This window comes from Bos indicus x Bos taurus, chromosome 13 (genome assembly GCF_003369695.1).
Source record: "Bos indicus x Bos taurus breed Angus x Brahman F1 hybrid chromosome 13, Bos_hybrid_MaternalHap_v2.0, whole genome shotgun sequence".
Lineage (NCBI taxonomy): Eukaryota > Metazoa > Chordata > Mammalia > Artiodactyla > Bovidae > Bos > Bos indicus x Bos taurus.
Genome location: NC_040088.1, coordinates 17588816 through 17608580, shown reverse-complemented (window position 1 = coordinate 17608580; position 19765 = coordinate 17588816). Strand labels below are relative to the sequence as shown.

The following is a 19765-nucleotide window of genomic DNA, read 5'->3' as shown; positions in this document are numbered from 1 at the left end:
TGGAGTATTACTCAACCATTAAAAAGAATACATTTGAATCAGTTCTAATGAGGTGGATGAAACTGAAGCCTATTATACAGAGTGAAGTAAGCCAGAAAGAAAAACACCAATACAGTATACTAACGCATATATATGGAATTTAGAAAGATGGTAACAATAACCCTGTATATGAGACAGCAAAAGAGACACTGATGTATAGAACAGTCTTTTGGACTCTGTGAGAGAGGGAGAGGGTGGGATGATTTGGGAGAATGGCATTGAAACATGTATAATATCATATATGAAACGAGTCGCCAGTCCAGGTTCGATGCACGAAACTGGATGCTTGGGGCTGGTGCACTGGGATGACCCAGAGGGATGGTATGGGGAGGGAGGAAGGTTCAGGATGGGGAACACGTGTATACCTGTGGCGGATTCATGTCGATGTATGTCAAAACCAATACAATATTGTAAAGCTAAAAAATAAAATAGAATTTAAAAAAAAATGAAAAGGAAAGAAAAAAAAATTTGTAAGATAGAGTTCTGGATGGTAGTGATGGTTGCACAAGAATGTGAATTAATGCCACTGAATTGTAAACTTAAAAATGGTTAAAATTTATGTTATATATATTTTACTATAATTAAAAAAATAAATTTAAAAAATTATTTAAAAAAACAAACCACACTGGGCTCCATCCAGAGGCTTGTGCGGGACTTCCAAACAGGAGGGGTGGTCCTAAAGCAGACAGTGGTTTCAAATAGTAGTACCCAGGGGTGGGAGGGAGGCTCAAGAGGGAGAGGGCATGTGTATACTTATGCAGGATTCATGATGTTGTAAAACAGAAATTAATACAATATGGTAAAGCAATTATATTCCAATAAATAAATACATGGATAAGATTAAAAAAAAAAGTAGTAGCCTGGTGTCACAAAGAGTCATGCTCAAGGAGCAGCCATGCTGGGCTTTCAGGGTGCTTCTCATAGGGGCACCTTTGGGTCAGACATTCCTGGACAAGGGCAGCAGCGAGCATGTCCACTGAAACTGGTCAGCAACTCTCTCTCGAGGCCCTTCAGGAGTAAGTGGGTGGCCTGTGAGAAGAATCATGAGCTCTGTTGGGGGTAGGGGAGGGAATGCTTGCTACAGATTCAGGTCTAACCACCATCCCCTGCTATTGGGACATTTAGGCTACTCTAGGGGATCCCAGAGAGGGGAACACTGGGGTGGCCACTAGTCTCCATTGACTGTGGAATGAGTAGCTTGAATGAGAAGGGCAAAGCCTGGTCTAGACCAGAGGTATCTGTACTCAAAAGGCCAGGTGAGCAGTGCCAACTCAGGTGGATGTGGCAGGTATGACATCCTTACCTGTCCCCTTCTCCCAGTAATGTGAGCGCGCTGGCTGACTGTGACAGGATGAGGATCTGAGGTCAAGGATCTGAGGTCAACCTGTAGCCGTCACAGGCTGAGGGACCAACGGGCCACGTGAGTCCTTCCCAACCTTCACACATTCCCAAAGCCCCACTTGTCCTATTTCCTGCCACACCCAAATACTACCTGGACTATCACTGATGCTTTTAAGTCAACCTACTCCTTCTAGTTAAAGAAATAAATGTAAAAAAGAAAGGTGAGGGACTCCTCTGTTGGTCCAGTGACTAAGACTTCAAGCTCTCAATGCAGGGGGCCCGGGTTCGAGCCCTGGTCAGGGAATTAGATCCCACATGTTGCAACTAAAGATACTGCATGCCGCAAGTAAGACTTGGCTCAGCCAAATAAATAAATATTTTTTAAATAAAATTAAAAAGGAAGTTGATATTATTACTAAAAATGGGGAGTCACTGTCCATTACCATTGTCAAAGATAACATTAAAAATAAATTAGGGGCTTCCCTGTTATCTCAGTAGTAAAGAATCTGCCTGTCAATGCAGGAGACATGGGTTCGATCCCTGATCTGGGAGGATTCTGTATGCCTATTAAGCAAAAGCCGGACACAAAAGACTAGATGTCTTTATATGAAGTTTTAGAACAGGCGAAATTAATCCATGGTGTTTATGAAGCCAGAACAGTGCTGACTGCTGGGATGGGCATATCACCTGGGGAACTGGGGAATGTTCTGGCACTGGAAATGTGCTCATTATAATCTGGGGGATGCTATACTGTGTATCTATGGGGTGTATACTATAAAACTTCATCAGCTGTACACGTAAGATGTGTGCATTTTACTGTATATAAATTACACCTTAAAAGATTAAAAAAACATTAATATGTATCATATTTGCATATAATACAAAAGCAACAAAACTAGATCATTAAATTCACCCAGATACGGTTGCCAGCTGAAGACTCAGGCTTGTTAAAGAGGGAAACCCAGGAATACCAGAGAGGTGGTAAAGACCTTCTGGCCCCCAAGGAGACTTCCTCTTGGCGAGTCTGGGACCAAGTCTTCACCACCTTATCCCCAGCACCTGCCACAGCACTCAGTGAAGAGCTGGCTCTCAACAAACTGATGCAAATGAGTGAACGAATGCTGGGATGGAAGCTGCAAGATGATGGCTCAGATCTGAGCCCCAGGGTTGTGTTGACCCAGCTGGGTGCCCCTTCCCCTCCTCTCTCTTCCACCCCATTCCCACCCTAGTCCCAGTCCCAGGGGAACCATACCTCAAGGAAGTCATCCCCCTCGCTGGGCAAAACCTTGCCCTGCCGCCAGCGCTTGAGGAACCACCTGAGCTTCATGAAGAGCAGGAGGAAGTTGTGCTTGAACTGCTGGGACTCCTGCACCAACATGTTCTTCTCCTGGCTCCAGAATTTCTGCTCCAGCCTCCGCTGTAGGCTCAGACTCTGGAGCTCAAACTCGCGCCGTAGGAGCGCCCTCTGCTGGTCCTCCTTCAGCTGCAAGAGGGACCAAAGCGTGAGCCACCCCAGCTGTCTTGGGGACCCCGATTCTTCCCATTCCAGGCCTCAGATAAAGGCAGAAATTATATGTGGTGCCTAGTGGTGACCCTGCTGGGGATTCTATCACTAGCAGTTCATTCTGTTGAAACAAACACCTCCCTCTGCCACTCCAGGGAAAGGAAACTCATAAAAACAGCAGCAATCACAGTAGAAACACTGGGATCTGAACCCGCTCTGTCTCATTATAAAAACACTGGCTTTATCTAATGAGCCCAGGTGGGCTTCCCTGGTGGCTCAGATGGTAAAGAATCTGCCTGCAATGCAGAAGACCCAGGTTCAATGCCTGGGTCAGGAAGATCCCCTGGACAAGGGAATGACTACCCAGTCCAGTATTCTTGCCTGGAGAATCCCATGGACAGAGGAGCCTGGCAGGCTACAGTCCATGGGTGGCAAAGAGTCGGAAAAGATTGAGCGACTAACACTTTCACTTTTTCACAATGAGCTCGTACCAGGCACCAGTGTTTCACGTGGACTCTCACATTTAATGAGACACCTGGGAGGGTGAGTGATGATGGCAGGGAGGGGTGACCCAACATGCAAAACAAAGGCCATGCTTGGGGTGAGGAAGGCTGACATGAATACCCTAGGAAGCAACGAGGTATCATGGATCAGAGGGAGCCGATAACCTGGATTAGAATCCCAGCTCCACCTCGCCCTGCAAGTGGAGTCCTGGACAAAGCACTTCAGCCCTCTGGGCATCAGTTTTTCCAGGTGTAAAAGGGGGACACCTCACAGGGGAAAACATGAGGATTAAAGGACATGATGTGTGGAAAGTGCATTGCAATCCTGACATAGAGTAAGGGCTTCATAAATGATTTCTACTAGCAGAACTACCATTTTGATTACCAACTAGGGCTATGGACTTTCTAATGCAGAACTTCAGCTCTGAGCGGGGCAATACTTCATAGATGGGACACAGAGGCCCCAAAAGGAGACAGGATGGGCCTCAGGTCACACAGTCCATGACAAGCCCGGGATTCCAGCCCAGCACAGTTAATGCATAAGTACCAGTGCAGCACGCGTGCAAAGACACAGGTTGCCCCTCACATGCTTGCCTCTGAAAACCCAAGGACCGCCAGGGTCTCCGCCCTCAGTTCAGGAAAGAGAGGCTGCAGGAGGTGCGGGATAGGACCCCACCCACCTGCACCACTTTCTGATTGAAGCTTTCGGCCTCCTCCTTCCGGAGCTGCCGCTCCTGGGAGAGCTGCTCTTGCAGGCCCCGGAGGCTGTCGTGGGCCTCGGCCAGCACCAGCTGCAGCTCCTTGATCTGGGGTCGAGATGAGGGACACAGATGAGGAGCAGGGAGAGAGCAGAAGGGCAGAAACTGCAGTCAAAGGATGATGGTCAGAGGGGATCGAGACAGCAGGAAGTCAGACCCAAGCTATCCTTCACGTATACTCCAGGCATGACGGCAGGTCCCTACTTCAGTGGGTTGTCATGAAGATGAAATGAAACAGTGCACATCAAATCTAGCTATTATTAGAATTTTAACTTGATACTTTCTGGTGAAAATTTATTTGAGGAAAATGATATACTATGAAAACTAAGTGAATTCACAAAAATGTTCATCTCATTGTTTATAACTGTAATAATTTACAAACAGCTTAGGTAAGTCAGGGATCAAACATATGTGTTTAATGGGTCTATACTTATGTAAAAATCCATTCAACTGTACACTTAAGGATAGTGCCCTTGGTAATTCCCTGGTGGTCCAGTGGTTAGGACAACGTGCTTTCACCGCCGAATGCGCAGGTCAGGGAACTAAGATCCCACAAGCTGAGAGGTGTGGCCAAAAAACCAAAAAGGATAGTGCCCTTTACTATATGTATATTTTTACGCTATATTTCAATAACAAGTTAAACAAACTAAACATTCACAGTAGTTAACTATGTGTTAATCTTGTGATCTTGATTTTCTTTTTCCATCCTTATGCTATGCTATTTAGGGATTCTAATTATTTGCTGTTTATAATATAAGAAACTCCTATGAAAAAGACAATAAAACTCTACATTTTCAGGAGAAATTCTGTTTATAAGGATTTGGAGCTAAACAGGCAAAACAAATCTATCTGGTTAGAAGTCAGGATGTGACTAAATGGGGACTAGAAGGGAAGCTTCCAGGGACAGGTCATGGGTTATTCATTGATCTGCTTGCTGATTACACAGCAGTGTGCAGCTTATTAAAATTACTTGAGGACTTTCCAGGTGGTCCCGAGGTTAAGACTCTGCACTCTCAATGCAGAGGGCCCCGGGTTCTGAGGTCCGTAGCCTAGACTTTGTGCTCTGCAACGAGAGAAGCCACCGCAAGACGCCTGCGCACGGCAAGGAAGAGTAGCCCCTGCCTGCTGCAACAAGAGAAAGCCGGCAGCAACGAAGATCCAGCGCAGCCAAAAATAAATTAAAAAAAAAAAAAACTTCCTCAGATGAGTTTATAAACTTCCTGTCATCAGGTCCTGAGAATGGCCCAAACTTCCTTGTTTCTCATCCAGCCCTTGTTGCCAGGAAGCTTGCAACCAAAGGAAACACTCAGAATCCATATCAACACCGGCTAAGATTCTCCACAGGTCACTCTGTTCTTGAGTCACCTCAGCCACTCTCCTCCTACCCCTCGCCCCTTCTTGTGTGGGCCCAGGCCCACCTCAGAGGCGTAGGAATCATTGTCCTCAGCTCGGTAAGGCCTGAAGCTCCGGCTAGGGTCGGACTTGGAGTCCAAGTCGCTGGTGTGGAAGGCCTCTCGTATCCTGGGCTCCCATTCTGGCAGGTCCCTGAGGTCAGGAGGCTGCACCTAGAGGCACAAGCAGAGGAAACTAAAGGTGACCCCGAGAGGGGCATGTGGGGGGCCAGAAACAGCGCCCACTCCAGGCCCCCGGCTCTGTGGGAGCCTCTGACCGGGCACCTGAGGGCAGGGACCTAAGTGGACTCACCTCCGGTGGTTGGCGCACTGCAACTTCTCCATGAATTTTTTTTGTTTTTGTTTTTTTTAAATGAATTAACTTTATTTGACTGTGTCAGGTCTTAGGGGCTTCCCAGGTGCTGCTAGTGGGAAAGAGCCCACCTGCCAATGCAGGAGATAAAAGAGACTCAGGTGGGAAAGATCCCTTGGAGGAAGGCATGGCAACCCACTCCAGTATGCTTGCCTGGAGAATCCCATGGACAGAGGAGCCTGTATCTATCAATGGTGAACGACTAAAGGAACTGTGGTATATTCACTCCATGAGGTCATATCTGGTCCGGAGAACACTTGGAACTACTTCTACCTGAGACAGCAAACGTAATGGTGAGTGAAAGAAGTCAGGCGCAGGTGAGTGTGTTCTGTGTGATCCAATTTATGCAAAGTTCAAAGACAGAACTGAATTGAGAGAAGGGTTACCTTGGGAGTGGGGACAGTGGCTAACAGGGGACCTGAGGAGGGGCTGCTGGGGTTCTTGTCATCTTGATGATGACATGGGTGTGCTCACCTTGGGAAGATTCATTAAGCTGCACATTTGTGTTTTGTGTGCGTCTCTGTACGATATGGTTCAGTAAAAGGTTTATATATATGTGTGTGTGTGTGTGTGTGTGTATACACACAAATATATAAAAAGTAATAGGGGAGTTCCCAGGTGGTCCAGTGGTTAAGGGGCTTCCCAGTGGTGCTAGTGGTGAAGAACCAGCCTGCCAATGCAGGAGACTTAAGAGAGGCCAGTTCGATCCCTGGGCTGGGAAGATGCCCTGGAGGAGGCCGTGGCAACCTACTCCAGTATTCTTGCCTGGAGAATCCCAGGGACAGAGGAGCCTGGTGGGCCACAGACCATGGGGTCGCAGAGGGTCGGGCATGACTGAAGCGACTTAGCACTGCACAGCCAGTGGTTAAGACTTCACACGCATCCATTGCAGGGGGCGTGGGTTCGATCTCTGATTGGAGAAGTTTTGCCTGCTGCACAGTGCGGCCAGGTGAAAAAAAAAAGCAATAGGGCCCTTGCCTGGGACGTCTTACCTGGAAGTCTGAGCCAAGGTCTTTGGCCAGAAGAATCTCCTTGGAGGGCCCCTGGGAGCTCAAGGCAGGCAGTGTGGAGAAGGGCTCCGGAGGCTCCTTGACTGGGCCCCCGAGGACCGAGTCCGCCTTCCTCGTGAAGGCGTTGAGCTCCTGCTGGAGCAGGCTCAGTCGCACCAGGAGAGCATGCATCAGCTTGGTGTCCCTGGGGCCCTCGCTATTGTTGTCTGGGGCCTCGTGCAGCCGGAAGTCGGCGCACTCGTTGTCCAGATAGGGGCGTAGGCCGGCAGAGAAGCCGTTGGCGTCGGCCACCAGGACGTCGATGGCCTTGCTGACCAGAACGGCCTGCTCCCTCAGCCCCGGCAGGGCCTCGGCCTCCCGGGCCCGGCAGAGCCGAGCGGCCGCGGGCCCCGGGGCCTCAGCCAGGGAAGCTGGCACGCACTGGGCGGAGTCGCCAGCCTCAGCGTCCGTCTCCAGCATGGGCCGCGTGCTCTGGCAGGAAGCCAGGTCACAGCGCTGGAGGTTGGAGAGGAGCACGCGGTTCTCATACTGCAGCTTCTTGACCTTGCCGCTGAGTTCGCCGATCTGCAGCTTGGCGGCCGCCAGCTCCTCCTGCGAGGGCTCGCTGAGCACCGAGCAGCTATCCTCCGACAGCGTCACGTCCAGCTCGTGCTCCGAGCGGTACTTGGCCAGCTCGCTCAGCAGCAGCTTGTTCTGGTCCTCCAGCTCCGCGGAGGAGCGCCGCAGCAGCTCGGCTTCCTCCTCCACGAACTGCAGGTGTCGACGCAGCTCCACCAGGCTCTCCCCGCACTCGCCACCGCCCAGCGCGGAGAAGGCCAGGCGAGCCTCGGGGCCCCCGCAGCCACCGCCGCCGCCGTGATCCTTCATGTCGTCCATCTCGGCCCGCAGGCCGCGGTTCTCCACCTCCAGCTCCACGATGCGGCGGCTCAGCAGGTTGGCTTCCTCCTCCACCAGCTTCAGATGCACCTTGAGCTCCGTCTCCCGTGAGTGGGGGGCGTCCGCCAGCTCTTCCGCCGACAGGGCACCGTCTAGGTCCCCGTAGAGCGAGCGGTACTTGAGCAGCTCCTCCTTCATGCCGTCGTTCTCCTTGGCCAGCTTGGTGAGCTTCTTGCACATGAGCGCCGACTCTTCCTTTGCAAAATGCAGCTGGCACTTCAGGTCCGCGCTGTCCTCCTGGGGCCGGAGGGGGAACAGGGAATAGGCAGGAGCCAGGAAAGTTAGTGTTGGGAGGCTCAGCCACACCGTTTCGGGAGCTCTAACTACTAGGTGCTGGGAAGAGAGTCTCGACGCTTAAGGCGCTGGGGGTCCAGAGAGGAGGCAGAGAGGCGGACGCAGCACACAAATGGGGCACACATATAGCCTGAGGAGTCCAGGAGGGCTTCCTGGAGTAAGTGACATTCTGTCAGTGTGACTGTTGCTGCTAGTACTACTACCATTGCTACTGCAGTTTTCTCATCTGTAAAATGGGGCAATAACGCCGCCCCCAACAGACCATGAAGAAAATTAAAGGAGACAATATATAAAAAGTGCCTGACACCCTGATCATCCAGAACCACTTGAGACTAACTGTATTCTGTATTCTGTAGCCTGACCTGTGCTACAGACAGCACTATACAGAGCAGAGCATGTGAGAACCACGGGTTCAGGGCGTAGTTTGGAGAAGTAAAGCTGGCATCAAAGCTAAGAAAATGAACAAGGGGAGGGCGGAGTAGAAACAGGGGAGGGGTGGACACCTCTGGGGACTCCTCAGGCCACTTGTTAAGCCAGGAGCCTTCAGACTAAAACCTGCCACTTGGGGTTATGCTGCCTGCGGCTGTGGAGGCTGACCAGAAGTACCTGCACCGAAGACTTCTTGTCCGTCTTCCCCAGGGAGCGCGTTCCTCTTTTCTTCAAGGAGTGCTGGAGGAGGATTAAAAAGAAATTGAACTGAAAGCTCACAAGGGTGATGCACATCCAAGAGCAGTCGTGGTAGCCAGGGTTCTGCTGAGAAATGCTGCCCTCCCTGGCCAGCCCAGCCCAGCCATGGCCAGCCTTGAGCAGCACCAACTGCTGAGTTAGAGGAGTCTTAAGACCACCGAGAGACTGCAAATGGAGAGCCAGGTCAGTACTTAAGACGATTCTGAACCCACCTGCCCAGGGTTCCTCCCCTCTCTCCCACCCCAGAATTGTGATCTAATCGGCTTGAGCCCAAGACCTGGAAAATCTGGGTTTCCATTCTTGTTTGTCTTTCATTCATTCACCAAAGACTCCCTGAGCACCCATCATGTGCCAGGCAGAGTAAGGCATGGAGAATACAGCAGGGACCATGACAGACGGGTACCAGGGGGATATTGGAGTGTTATGCCCAGATCCTCCCCTTAGTACTAGAACATTCCTCTAGTCCCCCTTCCAGCGATGGTCACTGGCTGAGGGCAACTACCTCAACCAAGGTCTTGTGCCCTCCCTGTGGGGGCGAGGGGGGCAATGGGGGGAAGCCACATTCAATGACTAGTCCATGCCCTCTTCCCACACCAGCTCTGGAGCTCCCCATTGGATCAGCTGAGGCCATGAGTATGAATGCTCCGCAACTCAGCTTCTCCTGCTGCCTCCATCTCTGATGGCGTTATTCCAGGAGGACGCTTCCATAAGCCTCTGCATGCAAATCTCCATCTCAGGGGGAATCCTGAGCTCAAGGAACTGGCATTGTAGTGAGAACTTTAATTCAGAGTGGATATTAGTAAACAGTAATATTTCTCTTATATTAAGTGAAATAAATCAGACAGGGAAAGACAAATACTGTATGATATCACTTTTACATGGAACTCCAGGTGGCTTCCCTGGTGGCTCAGATGGTAAAGAAGCTGCCTGCAATGTGGGAGACCAGGGTGTCATCCCTGGGTCGGGAAGATCCCCTGGAGAAGGGAACGGTAACCTGCTCCAGTATTCTTGCCTGGAGAATTCCATGGGCAGAGGAGCCTGGCTACAGTCCATGGGATCGCAAAGAGTTGGACACAACTGAGTGACTAACACACATTAATAAACAAAATGAATATGGTAAAACAAATCATAATTATATAAGAGGCTTAGAAATGATGAGGAACTGATCTTTTTTTTTACAATGTAAATGGTAGGTTTTCATGCAGATAGGCTCTGATAATCATCATGATTCAAAAACACAGAAGCAGGGATTTTCCTGGTGGTCCAGTGGTTAAGATTCCATGCTCCCAGTGCAGGGGCGAGGGTTCTATCCCTGGTTGGGGGAACTAGGATCTCACAGGCTGCACAATGAGGCCAAAAAAACCAAAACAAACACAAAAATACAGAAGCAATAGGGGAAGAAATTGATACATTTGATTAGATAAGCAAATTCTATCTGGGGCAAAGAAATGCTCTAAGAAAAGTAAAAATATAAATGACTAACTGGGAAAAAATATTTGCAGTGTATGACACTGACAAATGGTTAATATCCTAAATACATGAAGAGAGTCACAAGATCAAGTCCAACAAACCTACAGAGAAATGGGCTAGAGAGATGAAAACCAGTTCACAGGCAAAGAGTGGTAAATAGCTCCAACCATAGGAAGATGGTTCCCTATTCATGGAAGAGAAATGCAAATTAAAACTACACGGAGATACAATTTCTCACCTATCAGATTGGCAAAAATCCAAACATCTGACAACACGTTCTATTGATGAGGCGATGGAAAAACAGGAACACTCAATATCAGTGGCAAGAATGCAAAATAGCACAAGTTCTATAGAGGGGAATTTGAGGAATTGTTACAACCATCTTTTCTGAAGCTTCTCAGCATTTAAAAAAGTCACTCCGAGGCAGGAGTCCACTGACCACGTCTTCCCTTGAGAGGAGTGAGTATTTCACTTAGTGGAGTATAAAACCACTTTGGGGTTGCATTTGACTTTTCAAGTCGGGCAGGTAATCTTTGAGCATGCTTCCAAGTAGTTTGAATACATGTGCTTCCTGTCCACCACCTCTCACACCCCACCCCTGTAGGTGAGAACCAAGCCTCCTCTTTACTGAAGCCAAGAGAGAGGTCCCACAGCAAAACCAGAGCTGACGTGGGACCAGTTCTGGACAGAACTCTTGCTCTAGCTCCAAAAACTGGAAGGAGAAAATGTATCTTCTTCAACAGAGGCCAGGGCGGACCCAGCACAGTGGCTCTCAACCTGAGGGCAAATCAGAATTACCTAGAGGAAATTTTAAAAAGTGATACCCAAGATCCCAGCCCCAGAGATTCTCACATCATTGGTCTGAGTAGGTCCCAGGCATCAGTATTTTTAAATAGCTTCCCAGGTGATTCTAATGTGCAGCTAAGGTTGGAACTACAGAGCTAGGGAGGAAGATGAACCCGAGACAGGCTCTTAAGTTTATCTTAAAGCCCAATCAAATTCTAAAGAGACCTTTTGAAATGTAAATGAGGCAGGAAGGCAGAGGCTGATATTTCAGACGCTGGGTGCCAAGAGCAGGAAGGCAGTATTTGAGAAGGGCTGATGGGGGAATCTTTCAAAAGCTAGGAGGTAAGAGTAGGGAAGGTGGGTGAGGGTCACAAAACAAGTCTTTCCACAAAGACCTCCTCCCACAAAAGAGGTCTGGGAAGGGGATGCTCAGAGAGAGACCCCCTCCCGCAGTGGTGAGGTGCGGGGTCTGGAGTCAAGACGGTCAGGGTTGCAGATCTGGGCCTGCCTATCGCAAGTGTATTGGGCTTCGCTGGTAGCTCAGATGGGAAAGAATCTGCCCGCAATGCGGGAGACCCGGGTTTGGTCCCTGCGTCAGGAAGATCTCCTGGAGCAGGAAATGGCCACCCACTCCAGTGTTCTTGCCTGGAAAATCCCATGGACAGAGGAGCCTGGTGGGCTATAGTCCATGGGGTTGCAAAGAGTCAGACAGAACTGAGCACAGAACACTTTCACATCACAAGCTGATGGGTGGGTCCGGGAACTCAGGTGGGACGCCTGGGTGAACCACTTCCTCTCCCAGAAACTCCACTCCATCATCTACAAAACTGAGCTACAGATTAAATGACTACTGCAGACCTCCTGGAGGAGGCAAGTGGGTGACAGGAAGGGGAGCCAGGGGTTCCCAGAGGCACTGAGAGGTCCCAGCCATCACATATAAAGGACTGAGATGATACAAAACCTGAAGTCATTAAAAAGGGCAGTGGGAGAGTGAAATTCACTGACATGATAAACTCTGAGACAGAAGGAAGGAAACTGTAAAACAAAACCTGCAACCCAAACGTCCACCAACTGATGAATGGATAATAAAACATGGTATATCCACCCAGGGGAATATTTGTCAGCCATGGGAAAGAATGACGTCCTGATCGATGTTACAACATGCTTGGAAACACTGTGCTGAGTAAAGGAAGCCTGTCACAGGAGGACACATCACATATGATTCCATTTACATGAAAAGTCCAGGAGAGGCAAATCCACAAAGGCCAAAAGTAGATTAGTGGTTGCCAGGGAGGAAGAGGGAGTGGGGAGTGACTCGATGGCTTGAGGTTTCTTTCTAGGGCGATGAAGATGTTCTGGAATTAGAGAGCCGTGATGGCTGTGCAACTCTGAGTACTCTAAAAACCACTGAACTCTACCCTTTAAAAAAGACAACCTTTATGGTAAATGAATTATATCTCAAGAAAGCTGTTATTTAAGACAAGCTAGAGGGGGGCTTCCCTGATGGCTCAGTGGATAAGAATCCACCTCCCTATGCAGGAGACACAGGTTTGATGCCTGATCTGGGAAGATCCCACAGGCCGTGAGGCAACAAAGTGGCTGCACCAGAACTATTGAGGCTGGGCTCTACAGCCGGGGAGCTGCAACTACGGAGCCCATGCACTGCAGCTGCTGAAGCCCGCACACACTAGAGCCTGTGCACTGCAACAAGAGAAGCCACTGTAACGAGAAGCCCACGCACCATAGCTAGAGAGGAGCCCAAGTACCAACAAAGACCCAGCACAGCCAAAAATAAATACATAAATAAAATGATTTTTTAAAAAAACTAGAACGTGTTACATCTTTATAAAAATAAGACACGTGTGTGCATGCATGCATGTGGGTATACGTGTGTGCGTGTGCATGGTGGGGGATATGATTTAAAGAATATACACCCAGTTGAAAACAAGGAGAGTACAGAGAACTTGCACTTCTCACCTTTCTAACCCCACGTTTTTGAGAGGAGTGAAGACATAGTCCACCAGTGTTTTCTCCTTAAAGTTTTTTAAAAATTACATAATTTTTAAAAAGTAAATTAATACATAAAGCTATATTCTCACTGTAAATCTATACTATGCTGACAAAGCAGGAGTCCCCCTGTTTATACCCTCACCCAATCTCCTGAGGGTGACCACAGCCAAAGGTTGGCTGGAGCTCCTTCTAGACCTCTGGCTCTGTGTTTAAAATACTGAAATAGATGGTGTTCTTTTAGACTTTTTTCCTTCCTATGTTTACTTGGCTCTGTGATCTTTGATTTTTATAATAAGCACCTTAAGCAGAAGAAAACCCCTAAACATCCAGCATTTAAAAAGACAGCCTGTGTTCATGCTACATTATCATGTATGTTACAAAAACTGTGCTTATAACATAATCCCATCTTTATTTTGAAAAATACATACAGAAACAACTATACATTGTAAAGCATAAAGGCCTGAAAAGGCACAAACTAAAACCATGGGTTAGGCTGAAGCAGGCATCGAATTGAGGGAAGTGGTTAGGGGAGGCTTTCTTCTTTTATGTATGGTTTTTATCATTTCTTATATTTTGGAGAGCACACTCACATTCATTTAACTTCAAAAAAATCCAAAAGGGAATACAGTTCAGTTCAGTTCAGCTGTTCAGCCGTGTCCGATTCTTTGCGACCCCATGGACCGTAGCACGCCAGGCCTCGCATCACCAACTCCCGGAGTTTACTCAAACTCATATCCATTGAGTCGGTAATTCCATCCAACCATCTCATCCTCTTTCGTCCCCTTCTCTTCCCGCCTTCGATCTTTCCTGGCATCAGGGAATACAGTGAACCCATTAACCGGCTGTCTCACCCCAGGCAACCAAGGCAACCAGAGTCTGCTGTGTCCAGCCTTAGAGGTATGCTAGGCATGCATTTATGTGTTTTTGTAATGAAATTTTTGTTTCACTGACCTTGTATTACTTTTCTAGTCAAAACAAATGCATATGTACATTTCAATATGTGTGCACACACATAGAAAAACATACTGGAAATACAACAGATTGGAAAGAACTCCGACCCAAATAGTAATCTGGTAATTACGCAGAGGACTTCCCTCTGAATAGTGGGCTACAGGTGAGACTTTTTCTCCTTATGGCTTCCTTGTATTCTGTAGTCTTTCTCTACTAAGCATATGTTAACTGTCAGGTGGAAGGAGAAAGTTATAGTAAAGGGTTTTATTTTGTTGTGTTTTTTTTTTAACGTACTTTCCCCGAGGAAAGTCATGAATGCCTTTTCAATAGGCAGGGGGGGTGCTCTGAGTGCCCACCAAAAAAGGAGGACAGGACTTCTCTGGTGGTCCAGTGGCTAAGATTCCACGTTCCCAATGGAGGGGGCCCGGGTTCAATCCCTGGTCAGGGAACTAGATCCCACATGCCACAGGTAAAGATCCCACATGCTGCAACTTAGACCCAGTGCAGCCAAATAAATAAAAATTAATTTTTTAAAAAAAGAAAGAAAGTACAGGCAGTGGGCAGAGAAGAGGGGCTGAAGCAGGAAACCTTTCAGGACCAGAGTGGCTCCAGTCTTTTCTGGATGGAACGGACCCTGCCCCAACCCCATCTCAGCCACGTGGGCTCCCATAGTGCTCTGCGGCTCTGGAGGGAAAACAAGGCAGGCTCACAGAGCACACAGACCTTCCTCCCCTCTGCACGGCAGCAGCTGGTCAGGCAGGGTTCCCTCCAGGGAGCCAGGACGTCAGAGCCCCTTTGTGGAGCCCCCAGGGGCAGATGTTCTGTTCCTGAGCCTTGCAGGGTGGGATGGGGCGGGGCGGAGCAGGACAACGCCTGAGCACCCACAGGAATGCCAGTCACATGTACCGGACCCCGAGGGCACACTCCTTGGCCGCCAAGCAGCAGGGGGCTTCCCCACCCACGAGCAACGCACAAGGCCGCCTCTGGGCAGCCAGGGTGGCGCCTCTAAGCATCGTTGGTCTAACAGCTCCTAGTAGCAGCAGGAACTCTGTCCCCACTTGCCCTTCTCTCCCTTCTTGGGGAGACCAGGATGGTGCCCGCGCCCCCCCCAGCCTGCACTGGAGAGGCTGCAGAACACAACTGCAGCGGCCCCCTGCCTGCTAATACCTTCCATCCTGCCAGGAAACAAAGACCAACCTTCAAGGAATAAAATGAGCCTTCTGCCAAAACAGTTGGGTAGATTTTCACCCAGTTTAGAGGGGATGTTTGGAAAGGTCTCCTGAAAACACAGACTGTGCTGTGTGGATGAAATTTCCTCCGGAGTGGTGGTGGTGGTGGTGGAGGGGGATCTGGGTTGGGGGTGCATCTCAAAGACTGAGGCATTCTTGGCTGAAGAAGCTAGAGAGTGGGTGTGGTTCCTGGCTGGGGGAGACCACTGGGGAGGAGGGAACAGAGAATGGTTTGACAAGGGCCCCAGATCAAATCACTGGGACAGACGCCGCCAACTGCAAGCGCAGTCTTGCAACTTAACTGCTCCTTCTGTGGGCAACTGGCAGCCTGATATGGAGAGCTTCTTGCTAGAGGCAGCAGAAGCATATTTACTTATGACTTATTTTTTAAATTTTATGTTTTGGCTACGCCTCGTGGCCTGTGGGATCGTAGTTCCCTGACCAGGGATCAAACCCGCACCCCCCTGCATTGGAAGTGCAGAGTGCTAACCACTGGATCACCAGGCATGTCCCAGAAGCATAGTTATTAGATTAAGGTAAATACTTCTTCGGGACCACAGCCATCATAGAGGTTGTCAGGGTGCTGACACAATACTGATAACCAGCATTGATCAAGTCCTTACCTGCTTTGTCTTGATCAATTCTCACAAACACCTCTGAGAAGCAGGGATTCATAGTCCCATTTTATAAACGAACAAACTGAGCACTAGAAAGGTTACACGATTTGCCCAATGCTACAGTTACTTGCCAATAAGTGGCAAAGCCAGGATTCAAACCCAGGCCCATGTGACTTCCAAGTTCAAGTTCGTCCTGCAGCACAGAGGCCATAGCAGGGCTGCACGACATGATGAATCCAGCAGACGGAAAGGGGAGCCCAGGTGAACTGATGCTACAGTCAGTGCCCTTCTTAACCCATAAGAGTGAGAATCAGGCCAAGAAGCCCAGGCCAGAGAAGGAGGTCCTCACTGGAATAAGCAGCCCCTTCAGAGGTCCTGAAACACAGCAGGGTTCCTTCTGGGAAGGCCCCTGGATGGGGCAAGGAGCGCAGGGGCATTGCCATGAGAGTCAGTGTGCCTTTGGAAGACGCAAAGAGTCCTTTCTCCTATCCCGTCTACATGCAGCAGGTCCACTCCAGGTATACACCCGAGAACTGAAAACATGTCCACCCAAAAACCTGTACACAAGGGCTCACAGCAGCATTAGTTCATAACAGCCCCCAAAGTGGAAACAACCCCATGCCCATCAACTGATGAATGGATAAACAAACTGTGGTCTCTCCATACAAAGGATTATTATATGGCCAGGAAAAGGAATGAAGTACTGACACCCTGTCTCAACATAGACCTTGAAAACATGATGCTAAGTGAAAAAAGTCGGTCACAAAAGATCACATTGCATGATTCTATTTGGATGAAATGTTCACAATAGGCAAAACCATAGAGACAGAGAGTCTCTATGTCACTCATACACTCATACATGAGAGGTTGCCACGGGCCGGAGGGGGGAGTGACTGTTGACAACAGAATGTTCTGGAATTAGATAATGGTGATGGTTGCACATCATTATGAATATATTAAAACCCATGGAATTGTACACTTTAAAATGGTGAATTTTCCCCTGGTGGTCCAGCAGTTAGGACGCCACACTTTTACTGCCAAGAGCCTGGGTTCAATCTCTGGTCACAGAGCTAAGATCCCACAAGCCAAAATAAACACATAAAATGGTGACTTTTATGGTATGTGGACTATATTGCAATTAAACAATTGTCAAGAGGAGTACCATCTATAGAACGTGGACAAAATGGGAATTCCCTGGATGTCCTGGGCTTAAGACTCAGAGTCTTCACTGCCAAGGGGCCCAGGTTCAGTCCTGGGTTGGGGAACCAAGATCTCACAAGCCTCGCAGCATGGCTAGAAAGAAAACAAAATAAAATGGGGACAAAAATCACTATGTTCCTTGGGAGGCTGTTGGCTACACCATGTGAAGACACATAAACTGCTTAGTGCAGCGCCTGGTACAGAAGCGCTCAGACACAGCAGCTTTATTATAATAAATCCCATCAACATTGATATTGGCCTTCTGCCTAAAATACAAAGAAGGGGAGTGATCCTGGATTGGGGTTGGGGGGCTGCTATTACGGTTTTTGAGCTGCAATCCAGCTGGCGACAGTGCCACTGCAGACATGGCTGGGGCAGGCCACCCTCCCTTCTCTCCCGCGAAGTGCCGTCTCCATAGCAACCACATCAGTTCAGGCCAGGGGCTCCTGTTCCCAGCTGGGTGACAGCATCGCCACAGCAACCTGTCAGGATGGCAAAGGCAGATCTCGATGATGGGACTAGAGCAGCTCTGGCAGAATTGCTAAGGGACCCCTGTCTCCATAGAAACCATATCAGGAAAGAGAAGGAGGGGGGAGAGGGCAACCAGCCAATAAACACAGGGCCACGCCTCCCTGCCCAGATCCTAAGACTCCAAGGGACATCAGGGAAGGCTAAACCAACTCTGCTGATATCACCTTCAAGAGGAAGTGAGGGACTTCCCTGGAGGTCCAGTGGCTAAGGATCCACCTTGCAATGCAAGGGACATGGGTTTGATTCCTGGTGGGGGAACAAAGATCCCAAATGTTGTGGGGCAACTAAGCTCGTCCACAACTAAAGAGTCCATGCGTCACGACGAAAGAGCCGCATGATGCGACTAAGACCTGCTGTAGCCACATAAGTAAGTAGGAAGTGAACCAGTGTTTCCTGAGCATCTACTGTGTGCCAGGCCCCACAAAGGACTCTTTACACGCTTGACTTCATTTAAAATTTCACTAATAATCACCATGCCCCCCCTAAAAAAAAACCCTAACTACAGCAGTCATAAACGACCACCACTTCTAACACCAGAGTTCAGCGGGTTTTTCCCCCGGATTTCCCTCCAGGCTATGCATTTTTGCATAGACACATATGCTTCAAAACCAGTTTGTTCTGTATAGGTCTCCAAAATGATTAGCGAGATTGCACAACATGCATGGTTCTATCATTTCCTTTTTGTGCTTAACAATGTACCTTAGAAATCTTTCCACATCACTGCATATGTATCTACCTTTAAAAAAAAAAAGGGAAAGTATACCTAATATAAAATTTACCATTTTAACCATGTTTTCCTTTTATGGTTGTAAAATATACATAACATAAAATCTGCCATTTTAACCACTTGCAAGTGTACAATTCAGTGGTATAATCACCACTCACCTCCAGAACTTTATCATCACCCCAAACTGAAATGCTGTATGTAGTAAACAATATCTCCCCACACCCTCCCCCATCCAGGTTCTGATAACCTCCAGCCTACTTCTGTTTCTATGAATCTGACTACTCTCTGTATCTCATCCGAGTGGAATCATACAATACTTGTCCTGTCGTGTTTGGCTTACTTCATCGAGCACAATGTCCTCGAGATTCACCCACATTGTAGCCTGTGTTGGAATCACATTCCTTCTTGGGATTACACATACAATGTAAGTACATACTACGTATTTCTTTGTTCATTGATGGACATGTAGGTTGCTTGTACCTTCTGGCTACTGTGAATAACGCTGCTATGAATGCTGTTGTTTAGTCCCTCGGTCGTGTCTGACTCTTTGGGACCCCAGGGACTGCAGCCCACCAGGCTCCTCTGTTCATGGGATTCTCCCGGCAAGAATACTGAGTGGGTTGCCATTTCCTTCTCTAGAGGATCTTCCTGACCCAGGGATCGAACCTGGGTCTCCTGCTTGGCAGGGGGGGTTCTTTACCACTGAGCCACAAGGGAGGTCTGCTATGAATATGGGGGTACCAATATCTGCCCATGTCCCTCTTTTCAATTCTTTGGGGTATATACCCAGAAAGAGAATTGGCCTATTTGGTGACTCTGTGTTTAATTTTTTCAGGAATTGCCATATTACCTTATTCTTTCTAACTTCTTCATAGTGTTCTATGGCTATGAATCTTATGACTGATCACGAACCTCGTAAGCTAGGTACTGTTATTATCCTGACGTCACAGAGGAAGAAACTGAGACTTAGAAAGGGGAGGTAGCTTCAGGGTCTCAGCCACATCTCAGCCAAGGAAAGGCTGGGTGACCTCAGGCAAGCTCTCCCTCTCTGGGCCTCCTTTTCCTCTCTCTTTTTTTTTAATTTATTTATTTTAATTGGAGGCTAATTACTTTACAATATTGTAGTGGTTTTTCCCATACACTGACATGAATCAGCCATGGGTGCACATGTGTTCCCATCCTGAACCCACCTCCCACCTCCCTCCCTCCCTGTCGCATTCCTCTGGGTCATCCCAGTGCACCAGCCCTGAGCACCCTCTCTCATGCATCGAACCTTTCCCCCTCTTTTACAGTAGGAACAGCCTGACCTCCAAGGCACTTTCTGAAACTGTCTCTCCTTTTCACTATGAAGGGTGGCAGCAATGAGATGTGTGGAGACGGTGCCCTCTGGCACCAGGCCAGGCCAGGT

General features: G+C 48.6%; 1 protein-coding gene across 1 annotated transcript in view; it reads right to left on the bottom strand.

Annotated features, from left to right (window-relative positions):
* SOGA1 (suppressor of glucose, autophagy associated 1) overlaps positions 1 to 19765 on the bottom strand; it is a 75798-nt gene that overhangs the window by 23952 nt on the left and 32081 nt on the right. Inside the window, exons 4-8 of the mRNA XM_027558607.1 lie at positions 8756 to 8818; positions 6902 to 8092; positions 5564 to 5710; positions 4068 to 4193; positions 2633 to 2863 (exon numbers count right to left, since the gene is read on the bottom strand). Of these exons, the coding sequence (XP_027414408.1) occupies positions 2633 to 2863; positions 4068 to 4193; positions 5564 to 5710; positions 6902 to 8092; positions 8756 to 8818 (1758 nt within the window). The remainder of the gene's footprint in view (positions 1 to 2632; positions 2864 to 4067; positions 4194 to 5563; positions 5711 to 6901; positions 8093 to 8755; positions 8819 to 19765) is intronic.